This window comes from Molothrus aeneus, chromosome 1, assembly GCF_037042795.1.
Source record: "Molothrus aeneus isolate 106 chromosome 1, BPBGC_Maene_1.0, whole genome shotgun sequence".
In the NCBI taxonomy this organism is placed as follows: domain Eukaryota; kingdom Metazoa; phylum Chordata; class Aves; order Passeriformes; family Icteridae; genus Molothrus; species Molothrus aeneus.
This window is the reverse complement of record NC_089646.1, coordinates 93,286,626-93,307,983: the sequence shown is the minus strand read 5'-3', so window position 1 is coordinate 93,307,983 and position 21,358 is coordinate 93,286,626. Positions and strand designations below refer to the sequence as shown.

Genomic DNA, 21,358 nt, shown 5'->3' with positions numbered 1-21,358 from the left:
CAAAGGATATTGTGGACAATGAAAATTTAAATGGGTCAATGACACACTGAACAAGAGAGATTAGCTTTATTTCCTTATCCTTGTTTAAAGATTTCCTAATGCATCCTTTTTTTATGTTCTGCCTTTCTTGCTTTCATCGGACCGTGACATTCTACTTAAAACATTCTCGTAAATGCCGTAGAATTTATTTCCAAACAGGAGACCGACAGAATGGCAGGCTAAATAAATGCTTCTCTCTGTAATTATCCTAATTTCTAATAGCTCCATCATATTGCCTGGGAAAAACGTTGATAGCTGTTCTGTGAGACCTTGATTGTAAGGAACGTGTCCCTAACTCGACAAACTGTTTATTCACAAGTCAGCAGAAGATACCATTAGTATAAATAAAAGATAAATGTGCAAATATTTGCACGAATATAACTGTCAAGTGGCTTCTAACAAATTTAATAGCACGCATGCGGCATAATTAATAAGAGCTGTAGTCTATATCATGCGAAAAATTAGTGTTGTGTAGCAGTTATTGTGGCTTAACACTGCTAACTTTCTTCCCCGGTTTTGCAGGTCGTACCGCGTTTAGACAGGAGTGATGAGAATAAGCGGAGACGTGATTAAATCTGATCTGGCACAATTCCTTTATAAGTAAAACAAAAAAACCAAAAGCCAGAAATGAACCAAAGCCCGCAGGACAGCCCGCAGCAGCGCGCGCCCCCTCAGCACCGGCCGCAGCGCGCGGGGCGGGGGGAACGGGGCCCGCGATTGGCTCGTAGAGGGCCCCCGCGTCACGTGACCAGCGGCGCGCTCCTTATAGCCGCGCGCCGGGCGCAAGAAGGTGGCCGTGTGTGCGAGTGCGCGCTGCGGGGTCCGTGCGGGAGCAGCCGCCGGTGAGCGGGGCCTCGGGCCCGGGAGAGGGGCGGGAAGGACGAGGAGAGGCGGGAAGAGGCTGCTCTCCGTCTCGGCTGAGCCCCTGCCACCGGCGGCGGGTTGGGGCCGCAAGGTTCCGTGGCCGAGTTCGGGTGTTGGCGGGCTCCTGCCTCGCTATTCCCCATTGGCCGCGGCGGCGCGCGGGGAGGGAGGGGCCCTGCGAGCTCCTGGCGGGAGAAGAGCCGGGGGAATGGTGTGGGTGAGTGCCCCGTTCCTTACAGCCACTCCCGGTGTGCGCCTGGGACAGCCCCGCCAGCCCTGCGAGCTCGGCTGGTGGGAGCGGGGCTAGGGCATGGTGTGGGTGAGTGGCCCGTTCCTTACAGCCATTCCGAGTGTGGGTGCGTGCCCCGTTCCTCCCACAGCCATTCCGGGTGTGCGCCGGGGACTGCCCGCCAGCCCTGCGGGTAGGCCGCTCCGCGCTGTGCCTTTCCGCCGCTCGTGTCTCGGTGCAGCCTCGGGAGGGGCCCACTGACCACGCCGTACATGGCTGACTGCTTAAGGCAGCCATGAAGGCCGGTAATACCAGATGGTAATGTTCTCTAACTACTGTTTCCCGAACTTCAGGAGTAGAGGGACGCTGTATTAATTGTAGTGTTTTTCTATTGCAGTTGATCTCATGAATTCCAAAATGAAACACAAATTGACCGCGGAGAAGTCCTCAGGATCTTTGCAGGTATAGGCTTTAAAGCCTTGAAGCTAGTACCTCTCTGTGTGACACAAGCTTCTCTGTCCACTGAAGGAAAATAAAGGGATCTGTTGCAATGTGCTTCCACCTGGCTTATGTCCATTTGGCTTGAGTAACGTCCGGGCAGACACTGTGGCTTGGGAACATGCTGTCCTGCTTGGGTCTATGTGCTTATGACTACTTTTTTTCCTATTGCTCAGCAAGTCCTTTTTACTTTGACACTGAGCTTACTGTCTCTCTGTTTAAGTTTTCAGGGTTGGTTTGGTTTGTTTGTCCTGACTATGTGCCTTTGCTTACTGAAGCTGTCTGGCTTATGTTTAGGGGTTGTGGGGTAGGTTTTGTAGGCTGTTCTTTGTGAGTGGGAACTTATGAAGAGTTCTGCCTTATGTTGGACATGTTTTAACTGAAGTATTCAAGCAGGCAATTTACTTTCTGAAGTCACTTTTGTGAATAATAGTTGCCTTGGAAGTGGTGGAAATACTTAAATAATTTAGGCTTTTAAGAGTTAACTGATTAGGAATAAATCTTAGTAACTTTTCTTGATAAGTCTTTCAATGTAGGCCCTAATCAGAATGGTACAGAAGGGTATAAAATAGAGGCTAGTGGCTCTTGTATGATGAGGCATAGTGACTGGAATGGAAGCTTCAGGTATTAGTGAAAATTGCTAATTGATAGATCTGACTTATGGCAATCTTGTCCCATAGTGTCTCTAGGGTGTGAATTGCTCGGTGTGGCTTTTTGCGCTTTCAGTGAGTTAACTTGAGTATTGGCCAATAATTTCTTGGCAGAGTATAGCTAACTCTAATCCTAAGTAACAGCAAGCAGTGTCTGACACACGGTGTGATTCTTGTTCCCACAGCAGTTAATGTTTGTCCTTAGTGGAACAGTAGGATAATTGGTGGCAGAAACTACCGTGGGAAATGGGAGCTCTTGTCCTATGAAGTACGGTGTGAATCGGTGACTTTCTCACGCTGCTGTGGCATTGTATCCTGGCTGCTCTTGCTTGGTTGTCTGCCATTGTTTGCTATCCCATGGTGGCAGTGTAACCAACCCAGTCAGAAAGCTTTGATGCAGGAAAGAGGCATTTATGCATGATAGCAAGGGTGATAAACATACTGGCTAGGCAAAACAATAGACTCTCTGGATCGGAGCAAGGAAACTTTTGATCCATTTTAATGGATAATCAAAGTAACACATCTATTTAAATAAACACTGTTTGACGGTGTGTTCACAGGTTACAAAAACAGCTGCTGCCTGATGTGCCTTTACCACCTAACCTTGCACCTGCAGTCTCTTTTGTCCCTGTCCCCAAGGGTCTGAGACTGCTGCTCTCAAACTCGAGTTTGAGAGGTCCAGCTAAAGTCACTGGCCTTGAAATCTAATCAGAGTATTTCTGCTGAAGTTCTTTTATGAAAGGTAAATGTTTCCTGAGAGGCAGGGATTGATCATAGCTTCATGTGATTAAGATCTATCTCTGGTAGAAATAATTAGATCCCCTTCCTTACAAAAGCCTTAATATAGGCTACAGTGTCACTTTTTTTTGTCTTGAAAAGATGAATTGTGTTACCTTAATGAAGCATGATGGATCCCTAATTTTCAGTAGATGTAAAGAAGAGTGGCTGCTGTCTGACCCATTTTTGTCTTTTCAGAAGTACCTCACAGACAGCACATGCAGTGCTGCCCGAAGACCAACTCTTAAAATGATCCAGCCTTCAGCAGCTGGTAACCTGGTTGGCAGGCATAATGAGGTATAAACTAAAAGATAATTTGTAAATATGGAATTATTTCTAGTCATAGTGAAGTGCTTTTGAGCTGTTAACTGAAAACTAATATATTTGAAAAAAATGCAATGTGCTAACTAGAATGACACAAGCTTACTAGTAATAAACAATATTAATTAATATTAATTGTTCTAGTAATAAACAATATTAAAACCTAGCAATTTGAGTTCTTTGGGTATTAAGGAAGATGTTTAAACTAGAACTATAATGTGAAGAAAGCAGGACTTAGACACTTGCAGTCATGAGTGTGCAGGCTCAGAAGTTTGTATTTTTGTGTAGGCTGAGATGTTCCTCTAAACTTAAACCTGCCCATGTTTTATGCAGAAGAAATCTGCAGTCAGAAGGAAGCTCTGGAATAACAAATTTGCCTCAAAGTCTTCTGAAGCTGAGGTGTCTGTGAACAAGGAGCAAGAGAATGAGAATGGTGTCATTCAAGCTGAAGATCTCATGATGAAAGGTACGTGGTAATTCCTGAAATGTTTTCTTGCACTTTAAATGCTATGCTGCTGTTGGAGTGCTACTTTTGAAACATATAGCCCAGCCAAAATAACAAGGTACAACACTGCTGCACACAATGCTTCTCAGCTTCTGGTTATCATGAACTCCTTAAATACCAGACATCTATATTAAATATAGAGGATAAGTATCATCAACTCCCGCTAGACATCACGAAAAACTCACAAAGCCTTTATCTAAATGACAAAGGAAATAAGTTTTCCATTGACTAATAATTAAGATGAAACCAAAGCCTGTTCTGCCACAGTGTGTTGTTTGTGCAGTTTCTCAGAACCAGTGTGGACAGTGACTTGGAAGTAACACTTTTGTCTTCCACAAAGTGCACATTCAGAGCAGGATTTGCAAGTGTGGCCATCTTGCAGAGCCTGCTGCCATGCTTGAGGTGGCTTCCTGAAGGCACTGTACAGCCATTAATGCAGCGTAGGATCTGTTTCCTGTAAGCTTGTGTCACTAGTTGTAGTTCTACAACTAATCTTTGAAAACACTGTATGGAGCGAATTTTTAGCATCACAGCTCGCAGAATACTTGTATACAAGTTAGATATCTTAAGGTGCTCTTAAGAAGTCAGTCTTACCACAGACTTAATGCGGCCTCTTAAATTCAGGAGATCCTTCATCTCGGTATTGGAAAGAAGTGGCTGAAGAAAGGAGGAAGGCTCTGTATGAAGTGCTTCAAGAAAACGAAAAGGTAGCTGCTCAAAGATGTCTAACTGCTAAGATCACCTGGTTATTGTTTTCCTCTTCTAACATTTTGTTATTTGAACTCAGTTGCACAAAGAGATTGAGCAGAAGGATGGTGAAATTGCCCGCCTAAAAGAAGAAAATGAAGAGCTGATGTCCCTTGCTGAGCATGTGCATTATATGACCAGTGTGATTGAGGTACTCAAAGTAATTTTCAGTTAATGTTGTGGAACAAACCAGTGAGAAACCAGCCAAAGTATTTATAATGAATCATGACTTGTTATATGTGCTCACATGAGTTTTCATTTTAAATTGCTCTCTGACCTGTTTACTGCAGGATAACTCTAATTCTAGAGTCAAAAAGCTCCTTCTAGGGGATGAATTTTTCCCATCTTAGAACCTAGGAGTAGTGAGAATACTAAGATTGATGTTTTAAGAAGGAGGAATTCAATCTACTCTCTTAACAGCATTAGGATTTGCATGTTAGAGATTGTGATAAGGGAAGGAAGAGTCGGTTTTTCACTTTTTTTGGGATTACTTAAATTAATATGCTTAATAGGTTGGTACTGGCTGTGTCCTTTGAGAAACTGAACTTGCAACAGAGTCACAAAGTAGAGCAGTGAGAGGGAGCACCATTCTCTTTAAGGTCAAGGTTTTCTTGTCAAGTGCCAGTTTCACTGCCCGAAAAGGGCTGTACACAGTCTCTAGGGTTTATAAACTCAAATTTCGTAACAGCTCCCTCTGAGAGTTCCTTGGGGTGAGTGGTTGTCACTAATTCCATGGCTCCTTCAGCAGGAGAGAATTGTTTGTAAGAGCCTCTGAAGCTGTGATAAATACATAGATAGGTGTGGAGCCATGAGGTTGTTTTTGCAGGAATTAAGCTCTCATTAAGCTGGGGTATGAAGGTGGATGCCTGGCAAATACCTTGAGTCTGTGATGACTGGACTGAGAGGTGGAAACAAAATGCGATATTATTGCAAGTAACTTGTGTAATCGAGAATTAAATTTCATTGAGTTACTTTTCAATTAGTGCAGTTATTTAGATCAGCCTTGAAAGACTGCTTTGCTACACTTGAATTTTTTTTGGTGTTTGGGGACTACTGCTTGTTAGTGATAAAACCATTGGCAGAAATTACATTACTTGAGGACTTGAACTAATAGATGGAAACGTCTCTGCAGTTTCTCGAAAGTTATGATCACTTATTAGTTGTAAGCTGCTCCCTTCTGAGGCTTAAATGAGCCTTAAGGGATCCTTCAAACAACCAGAAGCTTCAAAATCAGCTTCTTCACAGTCCTGTTTATCTTCCTTAGATCAGGTTAGGTGAGGAACTTCTAGGTTGATAAAGTGCTAGAGACTGCTGGGTCTCAAAGCTCATCTCGACTTAATGTAGCTTCATCTCTAACTAAAAACTGAGTAAATTGGCTGTACAGTAATTTTTCTAAAATTAAATCTGTAGGGTACTATAGTAAATACTTAACTTGGGAACCAGTTTCCCATGTTTTAGGTTGCCTGAGATGAAACCTGTCCTACTGAAGAACCTAAGAAAAACTGAACAAGCAAATGTGATTTACAAGAGGTAGTAATTGGAGTTGAACTTATATCTTAAGGTTTTTGTAACTGAGGAATGTTTTGACTATGTCAACAACCTCCAAATGAATGTAATTAGGTTGCTTAATTTCATATGCAGAGTCTTCTTTCACTATTTCATAGTTATTGAGTAGAAAAATATTAAATTTGCTGTCTTCTGTTCCTTTGTAGAGGCTAACTGGGCAAGCACCTGACAATCTTGAGACACTGGAGAGTTTGGCTCTAGAGGAATCCAGACAGGAAAATGAGGACCACAACTGTGGAGATGAGGCAGACAGCCCTTCTGAAGAAGAGCCATCACAAATATTGTCTGGTTTAAGGGAGAATAGATCAGATCTTCCTTCAAAGGAAGCAAGCCATTTGCAACTGGAATGACAACCTTTAAACAGGCTTATGTATGTGGCTTTTAATTGCAGACTTCCTCTTGAAAGCACATACTGAACCTCAGGTACAGAAACTCTTGTGGGAACATTACAGATGTTGGTATTTTTAACTGGAATTATGTAGCAGTGGGAGGAGTATCTGAATACTGCATGGAAAATTTACTACAGGCTGCATGTAGTTGCCTGTAGGAAATGCAAATACTGTGTATTTCAACTGTTGTGTAAATATCTTTCTTATCAGTTATTCTGACATGGTGCATGAAAATTGATAAATAAATCTTTGCATTACCAAAATAGTGTCCTAATTGACAGGGGAATAGTTAATCCTTGGTTCAAACCAATTATGACTCCTGTAGATGGAAGCTTTCCAGTTTTTGGGGGGATTGCCTGGGCAGTTTTTAGTTCTTTTTAGATTTGCAGAATTCTGGAGAACAAAATTGCTTTTCTTGTGGATAGAGGGGGGGGGGGAAAGCAAAAATTTGTGTGCTGTTGGTGAGGTTTCAGAAAATCTTCCTGGGTAATGAGAGTCAAAATCTAAAGGTCAGTTAGATTTATGGTTTTCAGGTTTTTTAAAATTACTCTGCCTGCTAAGGAAACATTTTGCAATTTGTGTAATGAGACCCTAAATAGGAAGTATTAGACCATTTATGTTAGTAATACTTTAATTGGCTTAGGAAGAGAAGGTGGTATGTTCTTGGTCCCAGTAGCAGCTGTGCTGAAAACTAGCTGGAGACAAAGCAGCCTGTACTTCAGAGCTGTTCTAAAAGGAAACTTGGTGTTTTCAAGGTACTGCTCTGATATTTACCAAGAGATGAGACACCCTTTTACCAAGGTACTTCAGTTCTGAAAGTTTACAGGAATAGAAAAGGTCTTTAAAACCTTGAGCACCTTATCTGGTATCTGCATGGGCTGTGATGGAGCGGGAAAGTTGGATACCGATTTTCCAGTACTGAGTGAACTTGGGGCAGTTGTTCTGTGACAAGGCTTTAATAATGGGACCTGTTGCCATATCTTGGGAGGAGCTTAAAGCTGAGTGGCTTTCAGGAGGCAGAAGTGAATAGCAGCATCCTGGTTCGTGGATCTCTCTCTGGCCTTGCCAAAGATGGTTGCTTCAGAGTATGTGTGAATGGCTCTGGAGCTATCAGATGGGCACTTTTATATTCCTTCTGTTTTACTTCCTGTGGCTGTTGATAAGTTAACAGATGTTTTACAAGTGATTTTAGTTGTGACATCCAGGAAATGTCAGAAACCACTGTAGGAGGTAATACTCCTGGCTGCCATTTTACCTCAAGCATACTGATTAGAAAACAAAGCATCACAATTTCTTGTGGACTTTGTAAGCACAAGATTGTATCTTGCAGTGTGTGCTCCAAGGGCTGCTTAGACATGTTCCTTTCCATCACAGGATGAAGGTGGGAAAGATGTCCTTTATTTTGCACTGATGCTGTCTTGAAGAAGAAACTAAACTGGGTGCTGGGCAAATGCTTTGTAGAGTAACCTTGGTTTTCTGTTAATGAGAAGTGGATAATGCTTGTCGAGTGACTTAGACCTCTCCTATCTCACATTCTAAGCAACTTTCTTAACACAGTAATTCAACATTAGTAAATAAGGACACAAATTTCGTTTTGATGTAGTTGTTTTTTGCAGTTCAATTTAGTTTGATTGTTAACTGTAGTTTTTAGGGGTGGCTTTATTTTTGAACATCAGGCATATTGTATTTGCAGAGGCTGTAGAAGGGAAGAAAGGACTGTGGCATGACTAGCAAACCAAAATGAGACAGCAAGTGCAACTTTTCTACTATTTCACTTCTTGCTGTGTGAACTGCTGTAGTACAGGTGCTGCTGTTGGAACAGAACTGCCAGAAAGACAAATCCAGAATTTGTGTGCAGTATCTGCATCTGTGTGTTTCTTACCTTCAGGCTGATCAAGAAGAATGCTTATTAGGTTTAACTCTTAAGCTTTTTCTGGATTGATTTTATTTAAATAAAAAACAAAATGTGACAGTCTGTTGATATGCTGGATCCTTCTGATGAAATAGACTGTGTACAAATAAATCATGGAAGTTCTGCAAGTAGGCTGATGGATGTATTGCAGCATTTGGCCCACCTCTAATAGAGTAAATTTTTTACATCAAAAAGGCATGTGCCACTTAGTCATACATACTGATGTTTTAAACCAAAACTACTATGGTTTCATTAAGTGCAATTTGTTAGCAGAGTGGGTAGTTTGCTGTATAAATGGAAAAAACCCGTGATGCCCCAGAAGGCTAGGTGTGAGAGCTGAACTGCCACAGTAATAAAACCTCTACACATGCTTTGTCACAGATGCACTGAACCTTGACCAAACACTGACTGTACCTATTGTATCAGACATAAATGTATGGAAATGTTCCCAGCAGTTTTAGGATGCTGCACTAACTGCTGTTTAAAAAGTTCTAAAAGGATTGAGTTTGTTGTTCTGAAAATTCTTGAGTGCTTTTTTTTGAACATGCATGCAGCAGCACTGTGCTACATATTAAGTCTAGGAACTTGGTATTTATGTGCTCACAGCTTGTCAAAGGTGTAGAAATTACACAGAGATTTGTGATCAGTTATCTTAAAACCATCTGACATTTTAAGTATATAGGGGAACTCATTTGTCACTGAACATGACCATGTAGTAGCTGAAAATCAGCATCACTAAAGACAACCTTTATATCCAGCTAAGTTACAGAGAGAACATTCTATCTAGCACAATAAAAGTATCAGTTCTGGAACCTAACTAGAGTGTGATTCTTTCCAAGAAGCCAAATGCATTTGTGCTACCTGCCTGTTGACTTCTTTTCACTGCAGAGGGTACAGACACAATCTGTCTTTCACTGAGGCAGGCTCAGGCTGTGTGCAAGTGGGATGTATCTACAGTGTCCTAGCACTTCTCACATAAAATGTGTGTGTCTGAGCAGGGCATGAATTTCAGCCATGCAAAAGCAAAGGGCAGGTGGGTCATTTGCAGGTGGCAGATGTTTCAAGAATGAGCAGCTCTGCAGGGACAAGCAAACCATGGGGCAGGTGGATTGTTTGTGTGAGGAAGAACTCATAACTGGTTTACACTAAAAATTGTTATTTTTGCTAAGCACCCATTGTACTTAAGACAATGTGTAGAGAAATTAATCAGACCATAATAGCTCCTTGTTTGGGCAGATGAAACTCACTTGTTTTTTTGCATGGATTGCTTATGTAAGGGCTGCAGCATTGTCCTGTGCTGCAGCTTATGGTGTGGCCTCTGCATAAGTCATGAAGTTAGTCATAGGTTGTTTTTTGTTAAGAACATGTGATGCATGTTCATTTACTTCTCCTCAAGGGCCATCTCTGGTTGTTTTCAGAACTGGATTTAAGAATTTTATAAGAAGTGCAAACTTTGCCAAGGCTGTGCTTTTCCAGCACTCCAGTGTTCTTAAGACTGAGTTGTATTGTCATCAATGTTTTTTTTCAGCATTTATTGTTTATTGTGCTATTCATTTATCTTTCCATTCTTGTAATAAGACAAAACAGTGTAGCAGCTGATAATGGTGTTATGAGGAACTGTAATTTGCTGCTGTTTGTTGAACTGCTGGCAGATGGCTGCAATGAAATGTGATCAGAAATGTGAGGACACATCTATCCTACCCTCGAGGACACTGCATCCATTTGAACCTGGGTGCTGTGGATCCTCTCAGGACAATCCCACTGCAAAGCAGGGAGCCATACTTAAGATACAGTGTCTGGCAGTTGTTGACTCCTAATTTTGAAGTCCACATTATTGATAAGTATTATTTATAAAGTATATATCACAGACTGCAGGACAGGGTGAAGCTATAGAGCATAGCTTTTGAAAATCTGATGGATACAAAAGCCTTGCCAGTAGCAGTGTGAAACTGGGCAGCCTAACATGCTGCTGCTGTAGCTACAGGAGTATAGGGGTGCTACAGATTTCTATTTATGGGGCCACATGCTGAGATAGTGACAGCATGCCACAGTAGTAAAAACCACCACAGCATAAGGTAAGGATACCTTTACCACCAGATAAACAAACCCCTTTCCCAAGTGCACTAATAGCGAGCTGCCCATCTCTTCCATCTGCACTGCTGCTGAGCTACTTTGTATGGGAACTTTTTCCTAACACACTTTCCTGGGGTGGCCCTGACCTTTCAATTTGTCCAGGTAAGCCTGCTGCAGCCCTAAGAACTTTTGTAATTACTGCCTGCTGCTTCCTTCTTTACTAGTTGGCAAGCACAAGCCTTGTGATGCTCACTTCTGTGCATCTGGTTTTCCTACTCCACCAAGGAGCCAGGAAAAGGCAGTGTTGTCAGCTCTGCAAGCATAAACATGTACAAGCTTGGAGACAGATAAATGGTTTGGTCATTTTTCTTTGCCTTCAGGTTTTGGAAGCGTTAAGGTTTGTTCACTTTGTCACAGCTGTGGAGAATCCTGGTTGCAATGGTGTAGCAGATCAGCTGTAGCTAGTGAACTTCTCCAAGGGTGGCTTTAAACTACAGGGAGATGAGATACACCCTCCATTTGATGCAGCATCTCTGTATGTGAGCTGCTCCCTGTTCCCTGTGGCTTTGGCTCCCTGCTCCATAGGTAGCTCTACATTCCCCAAGGTGTGTGCTGTAAGCCTTAATGTTTGAAAAGGGAAAATGAATGGAAGGAATGTCTTCTGTCTGAGGAGAGTCTGTCTTTGTAGAAGGGAGAAGTAAATAGTGCAAGTTTGGTAACAATCCTGGAGGCTCTCCAGCACATTTTCTGGTAGTCCCTGTGGAGCCTTTCTTGGTAAGCATCTTGAATGATACACAAAACTGGCTTGCTCTAAACTTAAACTATGAGGCTGATAGTGAAGGACTGCTGATGGAAAGGGTGACTATACATATGGACTGATGTGCTTAGTAATTAAAAATAATCTTTATTATAACTTAAATGTGATAGGAAATATGGTGAGTACAAATGCCACAAAACTAAAAGAAAAAATTAAAAAAAAAAGTAGATACAAAAGGACACCTTGAAAGAATTCAACTGATGGGACAGGTGTAATATAAAAACCATAACATGACTATTTCACCTTCTGCAAAAAGTTTATATTCCTCAGTAAACAAGTAAGCATTTTGCACTGTACAAAATGTACTTCTTTAATTAAAGGAAGAATATATATATTTATAAATATACAGATATGTACATTCTTGTAACATTCAGAGTAAAAAAAACAAAACAAATGACCCCTGCCTGCCAAAGTGTTTGGCTCACAAGGTTTCCTCTTGATGTGAACTGTTTGCAATATTTTCTATGTCGTCTATGCAAATTTGGATACTTCAATTGACATCTAAATAGCATTTCATGCATAATGAACACAGTACAGGAACACTCTTCTGTTAAATTCTATTCACCTCCTCTGTTAACTTAAGGCTTGTAATCAACAGTTTGAAGCACTCGCTGTCTTTCAGCCTTGCAGTGCAGGGAGGGGAGGTGCATTCACTTCCCCCTCTGTTTATTACTGCCTCTGAGGTCCACTTGAGTTTGTTCTGTTCTTTATATGGAAATCACTCTATAGAAACTATGCTCCTCTAATTAGAATGTACAAAATCCAATCCTGCCTGCAACTTGTGGGACAAAATGGTTTTGGGGACTCGTGCAATTAGCGGTATTCACTCCTTCTTCTCAGAATAAATAAATGCACTTTACCTTTTCATTTAGTTTTCAGAAACCTACATGATTGTTTGATCCCCCTCAGAAATTGCTGGATTAATGATGGTTTGCTGCTGGAGGGCAAGAGAAGGGAATAAAAGACCAGTGGAGGCATTTAGAATGAGTCACCAAAGTGACACCTCCCAGGGTTTACATCATGCTGTTTCTCAAGGCAAAACTTGTAGAACTTTCCCTGTATTTCATTACCAAGACACAACTGAGAAAGCTGAGCAGCATTTCCTGCTACTGGAGTGTTGCTGGGGACACTGCAAGGCAGCAGACACTTCATTTGGGATTCAAGGGAAAACTTTGCATGCCTGCTCAGGTGGCCTCGTGATTGTCCTTGATAGATACGGTATCACGTCTCAAGCTTTCACAACAACTTCAAGGAGGTAAATATAATAGGAAAATATATGGAGATGCCAAATTCTAAAAACCTCACAGAAGTCCATTGAGGCTGAATAACTGCAATTATATTATTTGTTTAGAATCAGTCAAGAAAGTATTGTTCCTCAGCATCTGACTGTTCCATCATGAGCTGCAACTAGGAGCCAATAGGAATCCTTAAGCTGGATTTTAGATTTTGCTTTTCTTGAAGAAGTCTGTAAATTGCTACATTTTGGAACATTCTTATAGAATTCTTTAAAGTCTTCCTTTTGTTCCCCACACTGAAGTGCAACTCCTTCTACTTTAATGTCTGTTAAATATTAGCAGGTTCTTTTCCATCTAAAAAGCTGTGGCAGCTTCAGTTCCACGGCGGCTTCCAACTTTAACAAATTCCCGGGGAAATTTGTCCAGCTGTTCATATGCCAGTCTCCCATCTTCACCTAAATGCAAAATGATATATTATGATATATATTAGCATAATAATATATTATGTCATTGCCCTAGAACATTTAAAATACTGGATTCTCTGCTGTTAGAAGGTACTGATTGGCCAGTAACTTCTGGCCATTCCTAAACTTTATTTTGTTAGAAGCAATTTCAGAAATTATTTGGAAAAGTTAAACATGCCCTGAATGTTCAAATTATTATTTTTTTTTAAATTTCTCATGTAACCTGTTAGGTTATCTAAAGCCAAACAGAAGCAGATGTGGCTTCTGTGATGAGGTGACAGTATCTTGCACACTTGTCATACTGAATGACCTATTGTGTTTCTCAAGGTCTCAGCTGCTGCTGTGATGTACTTGAGGTAAATGTTTATCCACTTCAACCTTGGAAAATATAAAGTTTATCCACCTCCCACTTCCTGGCACTTTAAAGAAGTGAGTCTATCCACAATGTTACTTCTATACTGCTGAAAATGAGGAAGGAGTATGTTTGCTAAATATTATTGTGTCTTTCAACCCCTTTTTCCTTAGCTACTGCCATCTAACTGCACTTCCATTAAGACAGCATTGAGCCTAATGTGTTGAACTGGCAATTAGGAACCAAAAATGATCTCTGTATGTTGTCTGGAAGAATGGCAGAACAATCAGAGTTTTCAAGTGTCCTTGGGCTAGTTGTTTTATAATCTGAGCAATAACACGTCCAACAGCAGACGGAATTCCTGCTGAAGTGGTGAATGGAAGAGAGCATTTTTGAAGGGTTTGCATAATTAAAATAACACAAGGACACCTCCCCCCTAGAGCAGAAATTCATGCCTAGCCGAAAGGCCAGAAAAACACAATTTTTCTGTGCCACTGAAGTACTGGTGCCCAGAAACTGTGCAGATTAATTATCAATTCCTTCTGTTTCTCTCCTTCTCCTTTGCTATCCTTCCTTTTACTACTTCCCCCTCCAGACTCACAAAATTCAATTTCTCTTTTTAGCTCGTTTTCAAAAGGAATGATTTTTAAGAATCTGTATTTTCTGACTGGTTTAAGTCGCTCTGTAAAGTGTTGTTTCAATTTACGGTCTCACGTTTACACAGCTCAGGTGTCTTACATGCTGCCCTGTTAAAAAATAAAATTAAATACTGCTCTAAACCAGGCAACTCACCAAGGGAGAGCAGGGTTTCGGATGCCACTTTTCTGATCTCTTCATTGTCAGACTGGCAGAGCGTGACCAGCATTTTAATGCTCTCAGTAGCCTGGGAAGAGCAAAGAGAACTGCATTAGCACCACACAGGACACTCTGGGGTTTTTCCACAACCTTGCATGTAAACAGTAACCATCCTCTGCACTGCCCTCCCCACTCCAAGCAAAGGGCTTTGGTGGAGACAGGAGGAATGGGGTTTCCCTGAGGGGAAGCATTTGGAGGAGGTGTATTTTCTGCTGCTGGTGTGGACCCTTCCTAATTTTCCTACCCTATGCACTACATACATAAATCTGACAGACCAGCTATGTCTGCCACTTCTGACTGTAGGATAGGTGATGGACTGTGGACCAAGGCCATAAAATGCCAATGCAAGGGTATAGCAGGGAAATGAACAGGAGGGATCTAGCAAATAGGTTTCCTAAAAAGCATGTCAAGCCTGTGCTCACCAGTATTTGCAGACTTCTGCCTTGCCTCTGCTATTTTTGGGAAGAAAGCAAGGAATAATCCTGCTCTGTGCAACAAAAATGTCAGGTCTTTGGGGAGAGCAGCTATCATAGTGTCTCTGGCTGGTTATTTAATACTACAAGAGAGATGAGTGAAAGGAAGGGCAGGTACTGCCCCAGTGTGACACCTGGAAGAGGCACTGAGCCACAGAGTCAGTATTTGTATGAGACCTGTCAATCCAAGGGGCACAAGGCCTGCTCTGCATGCTCTGAATGAGGGCTTTGCTGCCACAGCCATTACATCTCACCACCTTGTCTTCAGCGTGGCCACTCGTGTGTGACTTGGGCTGAGGCTGCACTGGTGACTACAGCTCAAATGCCTGAAAGTGATGGGGCACAGCCACACAGAGCTTGCTGCCATCTGAAAAACCCCTCAGAGATTCACTGGGCCCTTGTGCAACCAATTGTGGATTAAACTGCTCCTGGGTTACCCCATCCACAGCCACCTATCCATTGTAGCATTTCCATCTCTGAAATAATAACTTCCAGTTTCAGCTTTTTCTTTGAAGATTCCACATGAAGATACTTTCCCTCAGTAGCTTTTTTCCCACAGCCATTCTCACCATTCAAGACTCACTGCCACATTGCCCAAGTTAAATTTGCCTAGCTCCAGTTCCCACCACTGGTTCCTAGTCTGAGTTTTCCTGAGCAATGAAAAACCCCACTGCACCCACATGTCCCTCACCATTGCCTCTCAGGGATGCCTGCTAGCTTCTCATTTAAGGGAAAGGTTTTTCATATTTAAACAATGCTGGATTATGTGCAGGATAGCATCAGTTGTGACTGGGATGAAGTTACAGTTTAGAACGGCCTTCCAGGGGACGGATTAGAAGGAGAAATAGTCAGTCCAAAGTGCATTTGTCTCATGGAACACATTTTTTGCCCCAGTGTCCCATACCAGCCAGGCTTGGGTGGCTGCTGTCTCCCATGGCTCTATACAACCAAAGTAAAAGTGAATTTTCCCATCCTGTCATAGGCTGGAATGCAAAGATGGTACCAGATGCTAGCTGAAGCTGCAGTGCCCACATGTTATGACCAGTTATTTGTCACAAAACAAGCTGTGATCTCTCTTTTCTGCTACTGTAGCCCACATACATTAGAGCTCATTTTATCCTGGGAAAGCATTCTTTTATCCTTCTCAGTCAATACTTTACAGATTAACATTTTTTTTGTCTGTGATGTGGAACTGAGTCTCCTGAAGTCACTATGAGAGGGAGGAAAAGATGATATGCAAAAGATAAAACTTTGCCAAGGTCACAGAACCCAGGTGTTTGTGGTTTAGAAGGTTCTAAACCATTCCCTTTATCTGAAAAAGGATGGAGCACAGCAACACAAAACAAAAACACTAGTGCTGCTGTTATTGAAATTTCTGTTTTGTTGTTTGTACCTATCAGATGTCCTTTCAAAAGCAAAGCCAAGCACCACAGTGTATTTCTTGTCTCTTACCTTGAGGTATCTTAGAGCCAAGCAAGCTGCTTTCTGCAGCTGGAGGTTGGGCTGGGTTAGTGCTTCACAGTAATAAATCAAGGCCTGAAAACAGATAAAGAAGAACAGCAATGAAAATGTCTGTGCCTCCACAGAGAAGGGTGGAGCATGGAGGTATTGCTACCCTGTTAAAGGACAGCAATTGCAGCCTGCCTCCCTGGCAGGGAGCATGTGGGATGGCACAGGTGGGATAATTCCCTACAGCAGATCCAGGCCAGACCACCAGTTATAGATCAGCAGTCTCAGGGCAGCTTTTGGTGGGGAGAAGTTCATGGTTAAGTGAGATGCACAATCTGGCACCTTTGAAGGCCTTTCACCATATATCACCAAAGAGCTTTGAGGGCCTTGAGCTCCAATGGGCCTTGGAGTCTAATATCTCAAGAGGTGGCCCTTGTGATGGTCTCTTTAATGTAGGGATGATGATGAACTAGTTGGTATAGACCCCAGGGAGACTTAAAATAATGATTACAATGTCAGCATGAGCTGCTAGACCAGTTTACTGCTTTACCCTGGAAATTAGTAGTTACTACTGAGCAGCAAATCTCAGCAGCACTCAGCTGCACAGTGAATTCATCTGCAGCATAAGGCTGCATAATACCCTCACAGAAGCCACTGTGTGGTCTTCCTGCAGGCAGTGGACCAGGTATCAGCTACACATGCCTGTTCCAGGAGAAGGTTATATTTGCCCTGAGATGCTGCCTCCAGGAAGCTGGGGATGGGAGAAGGATGGTATGAAATACCAAGAGGCTGCAAAAATGGAAGATGAAGTGCGAGGGCAAGCAAAGAGAAGACAAGAAAAGCAAAGACTTTTTCTCTTCCCTTTGCCTTCTTTCTGCCACTCTTCCTCTTCCAGCTGCCTTTTCTGTTGCTCTTTCCTGACAGAGAACAAGATGGATAGCAGGAAAAGGTCTGCCATGAAAGGGTAGGAGCCAATCCCTAATTTTTTCTTACTCCTCCTTCTCCCATCTATTTAATTTTTGTGCTTAACCTGGCCCTGCTTGTTGCATTTGGTATCAGAGATAGACTCAAATCTTAGTTCTCACAGCTGAGCTGTGTTTGCCCAAGGCAGTCTGTCCCCTCTGGAAATGGTGGCAAGTCCCATAGATGGCAGACTCCTTTGGGGAAAAAAAGAAATCTGAGACCTACATCTTTGCATGTTCATGGTGCTGGGGACTGTTACCTTGAAGCCTTGGACTGAAGCCAAGTCTGAGACAGGGCAGCAGAAATGCTGAAGTGTGGAAGATAGCTAGAGAGCACAGCACTCAGTAAGTATTTGCAGTTTTGATTGGTACCTGTTTAGCCTAATGACAGGTACAAGCAGACTGGCATAAAGACAGAAACAGACCTTCACATTTGCAGAAAAATTAGACAGGATATCCCTCTGGATCAGTTTAAATCAAGCTTGGATCAGTGATTTCATATGCACAGATATTTGAGACATACAGGTAGAAAAAGTCATGATGACACAGGTCTGTCATGTGACAGGTGATTTTCTGCCACTTACCTTCTCCCTGAAGTGCCTGTTTTCTGCAGTTGCTGTCAGAAGTGATGCCACAGTCTCACTGACTTCATTTTTATTTTCATTGAGAAGTAAAGCCAAAGCTCTTAAAACTTCCTGCTGTGGTGGAAGGTTGTTGGAGTTTATTTTGGACATGTTGTGCTGCAGTTTTCCGTCTTTCACTGACTGCAGCACCTGAACCACAGATGCTAGAAGTGCAAGAAAAAGGTCTGTGTTACTTACTTTGTCCTCTCAGCACTTTGGATTGATCCTTTCCTCTCTAGCAATCCTTGATTTGTACTACACACACTGAGGATACGAAAATATTGCCATCTGAGCAACTGCAGAATGGCAGTGTGTCTGCATGGGGAATTGTCTGGGCTTTAAGCTGGGCCAGTTTCTCATACCTTCTTCAAGTGAGGAGATGAGAAGATGGGCCCAAGTGCAGCCCTTACGCCTACCCAGAGCTACAGACACCCCTGTCAAATCTTTGCTTTCTGCTGGAAGATGTCAATTCTCACTCTAACAATTGAGACCAAAAATCCTTGCCAGTGTATTGACTTTCAGAGCATCCTTGTGAGAGCTTTTCCTGGAGAGATTGATGTCTGCCAACAAGAGCTAGACTAATATGTTTCAGAGGTGAGTTGAAATGCCATTTTGCTTCCAAGGTTTTTGAGCAAAAGCTCCCTCGTATGCCCAAATAAAAAGGAAAACTAGGCAAGGTTGCTCAAACTCCCTCTCAGACAGAGAAGAAAACTTGGCTTGCCAGGGACTGCAGTTCAGCACACTTTGTGCAGCATCTGCTTCTCTCTTTAGCTCTTGGTGGCAGAGCCTGCAAAACTCTGAGGTGCTGTGATCCCTTGGTTCCTGAGAATTGCTCAGCACTTCAGAAGGTCTCTCCATAACAGGTGGTGAAAGACCAAGACATCATCTGTCACAGACATATTTTATGAAAAATCCTTTTGCTCGGATTTTTTCTCCTGAGAAGCTGAGAGGCAGCAGAAATGAAATGTAAACAATGGTTATCTGCTGCTGTGGAATGCAACAGGTGCATCTTTGATTGGTCCGTGTTAGTTGTTTCTAGTTAATGGCCAATCACAGTCCAGCTGTCTTGGACTCTCTGGTCAGTCACAAGATTTTATTATCATTCCATTCCTTTCCTTTCAAGCCTTCTGATGAAATCCTTTCTTCTGTTCTTTTAGTATAGTTTTAATATATAATTTTCTTTTAATATAATATATATCATAAAATAATAAATCAGCCTTCTGAAACATGGAGTCAAGATTCTCGTCTCTTTCCTCGTTCTGGGACCCCTGTGAACACCACCACAATCATCCAAGCTGTGGGCACAGAAAATTTCCCAGACCATGGGCTCAGCCCACAACCATCAGCCATTCCCTGAAAAACTGTGCTTTCAAAACAATTTTTCCCATTTGAATATGGAAATAGAAATGATTGAGAGTCTATCTGCATCACCTCCTTTCCCTTGACATGCACAACAGTTCAGGTGCATTCACTTAATAGCCAGGACACTTCTTTGTCTCTTTTCTCTCCTCCTTTTGTAAAACCAGCCTCAGGGCTGGCCTGCCTTGTGTTGAGCTCAGAAGGACAGGGAGGTACTCCCTAACCAGCCAGCAGAATTTATATACCCTACCTTCTTTGGCAAGCTGCAGCAAATAGCTCCCAAGGTCACAGACGCTGTGGCTGGCAAAGTAGCTGTAATACTGAAAGACAGTAATGGTCTCGGAGGACATGCTGGAGTAGAGGACAGGCTCCGTCCGGTCCAGGATCTGAGACACCAGGATCCTGAAGACTGCAGGAGGCCATGGATAAAGGCACAGGTTAGTGAGAGCAAAAGCTGCTGGCAAAATTACACAGTCCACTTCAAAACCGGGAAGAAAGAACCTCATCTGCAAGGCCAGATAAGTGATGTTTCTAAGTGATGTGCCCAATGTTTCTAAGCTCAGCTGTGGTTAGGTTAGAAGCTGGACAGGCCTTCTCCCTGTCTGGGTCTCATTGCCAGAGAATTTCTTTGTAAGGATGAACCTCTGCCAGTTTACAGATGGCTAGTGCACCTTCCTGTGCAATCAAGAGAGCATCATTTCTACCTGAACAATATCCTGCATCATAACCCCCTCTCCATATGCACTGCCTGTACATCCCCACAGTGCCACTGAGGCAGGATTTGGCTTTGCTATTTTTCATGTTCCTGCACTAGTGTGGCAGGCAGAAAGCTGGTCTGAGGCACTGCCTGTGAGAGCTGTAGCATGGAGCAGGAAGGAGAACACTGCCCTGTGTAGGCATCAACAGTGCAGGTGGCGACACCTGGGCAAATCAGCCTCCATCCCCATTCTGTCCAAGGGAGAGCTAGTCAGTATAGCTGGAGTTTGAGGTGTGCTACAACCTCCACAGGATAAGAACCTGTGCTCAGACAAACTCACTTGAATGTGGATTAATTTCATCCCAGTGCCCTGTAATGGGGTGTAGGAATTATACAGATACACAAAATTAAGTGCAAGGATTCCTGATTCACTGAATCACTTACAAATCTGTATTTGGGAATAGACTTTTTTTCTGGTTAGCTCAATAACCTTAAAACAGTATTTTCATTTCTGTTAACCTCACCTTTTTTTTTTTTTTTTTTGTTTGTTTCATTATTTGGGGCCAAAACTGTTTCAAGAGTTGTAGCATTAGTTTTCAAATTAGATCTTGGAACTGTGACCAAACAGATCTCTGAAGGGTTGGAAAACAAAGCTCAGTACACAACTGTTCTCCATTTTTTTGCAGCAGTTTGTACCTGTTTCTGCAAGTCCCGGACACTCCTCATTCACAGTGGTGGCAAAATTGATATCCAACTGCTTCATCATCTTGTCTGCAGAGGTGTGATACACTCCTGCAGGGCCAGTACACTTCATCCAGAAAGCCAGCAGTGACAGCTTCTTGTGAAACTCTGGAATTGCTGGGGAAGACAAAATGAATAATGAAACAAAGCCATGCTGGAAACATCAGCTTTGAAAAAAGAAGGTAAGAATAAAGGACATCTCACCCAATCCCACTGATAAACAGCTACTGTTTGCTGGGTCTCCCTGAGCCATTACCCTCACAGAGCATGATCATGTGCTCACCCCAGGTTTGTAATGTGTTTTTTCTGTTTCCTATGGTAATGTGAGTAAATTTGCTCCTGATCCAGTTCTCGGTATTGATGTCTCTTCCTTTTAAATAGCACAAAATTCTAGGGGAACACACCACAAATGGTTTGCACAAGTTTGGTCCTTGTCCTAGCACTACACTATGGCTTCAAGTAAATCACTCAATTTTTGCCTCAACTTTCTGATATAGTAAATACACCTTGTAGTATTTACCTATCCTGCCAGAGTGTACACAAGGGTAACTATGTGTTTGTCAAACTCTTCCAAGTATTAAAACAGATGCAAAAAGAAAAATAACTAAGAAGTTCTCCATAGAGAAAAAAATTAAAATGTTCAGGAAGTTGTATTATGCCTTTGATATTGTAATGCAAATCCTGTCTTTCCTCAGGAAAGAAAGGTGGAAGAAGAATTTGGGTCTTCAGAGGTGGAAGTATCCACATAACACCAATGACAC

General features: G+C 42.3%; 2 protein-coding genes across 5 annotated transcripts in view; one reads left to right on the top strand and one right to left on the bottom strand.

The window, feature by feature from the left end:
* The first annotated feature begins 797 nt into the window (after positions 1 to 797).
* GMNN (geminin DNA replication inhibitor) lies at positions 798 to 9,314 on the top strand. Of its 3 annotated transcripts, none has more exons than XM_066546089.1 (7): positions 798 to 881; positions 1,530 to 1,594; positions 3,256 to 3,354; positions 3,712 to 3,844; positions 4,508 to 4,590; positions 4,671 to 4,781; positions 6,343 to 9,314. In XM_066546089.1, the coding sequence occupies exons 2-7, from the start codon at positions 1,538 to 1,540 to the stop codon at positions 6,544 to 6,546; spliced, it is 687 nt and encodes a 228-aa protein (XP_066402186.1). In that variant the 5' UTR covers positions 798 to 881; positions 1,530 to 1,537; the 3' UTR covers positions 6,547 to 9,314. The 3 variants fall into 3 exon arrangements, with proteins under 3 accessions (XP_066402186.1, XP_066402194.1, XP_066402199.1); XM_066546097.1 differs by lacking the exon at positions 798 to 881 and adding an exon at positions 1,109 to 1,120; XM_066546102.1 differs by lacking the exon at positions 798 to 881 and adding an exon at positions 1,187 to 1,222.
* Positions 9,315 to 11,454: 2,140 nt separating this feature from the next.
* Positions 11,455 to 21,358, bottom strand: part of RIPOR2 (RHO family interacting cell polarization regulator 2) — a 53,101-nt gene continuing 43,197 nt past the window's right edge. For both annotated transcript variants that reach the window (XM_066560949.1, XM_066560957.1), the window contains exons 17-22: positions 20,553 to 20,714; positions 19,410 to 19,568; positions 17,762 to 17,964; positions 16,219 to 16,302; positions 14,231 to 14,321; positions 11,455 to 13,077 (exon numbers count right to left, since the gene is read on the bottom strand). In XM_066560949.1, coding sequence (XP_066417046.1) covers positions 12,977 to 13,077; positions 14,231 to 14,321; positions 16,219 to 16,302; positions 17,762 to 17,964; positions 19,410 to 19,568; positions 20,553 to 20,714 — 800 coding nt within the window. In that variant the 3' untranslated portion in view covers positions 11,455 to 12,976. The remainder of the gene's footprint in view (positions 13,078 to 14,230; positions 14,322 to 16,218; positions 16,303 to 17,761; positions 17,965 to 19,409; positions 19,569 to 20,552; positions 20,715 to 21,358) is intronic.

What these genes read in the sequence shown, in the direction of transcription:
- GMNN (XM_066546089.1), top strand. Translation starts at nt 1,538, where the DNA reads ATGAATTCCAAAATGAAACACAAATTGACCGCGGAGAAGTCCTCAGGA. An exon ending in TGGTTGGCAGGCATAATGAG is followed by an intron (nt 3,355 to 3,711) that starts GTATAAACTAAA and finishes TGTTTTATGCAG; the next exon opens with AAGAAATCTGCAGTCAGAAG. An exon ending in TGAAGATCTCATGATGAAAG is followed by an intron (nt 3,845 to 4,507) that starts GTACGTGGTAAT and finishes TCTTAAATTCAG; the next exon opens with GAGATCCTTCATCTCGGTAT.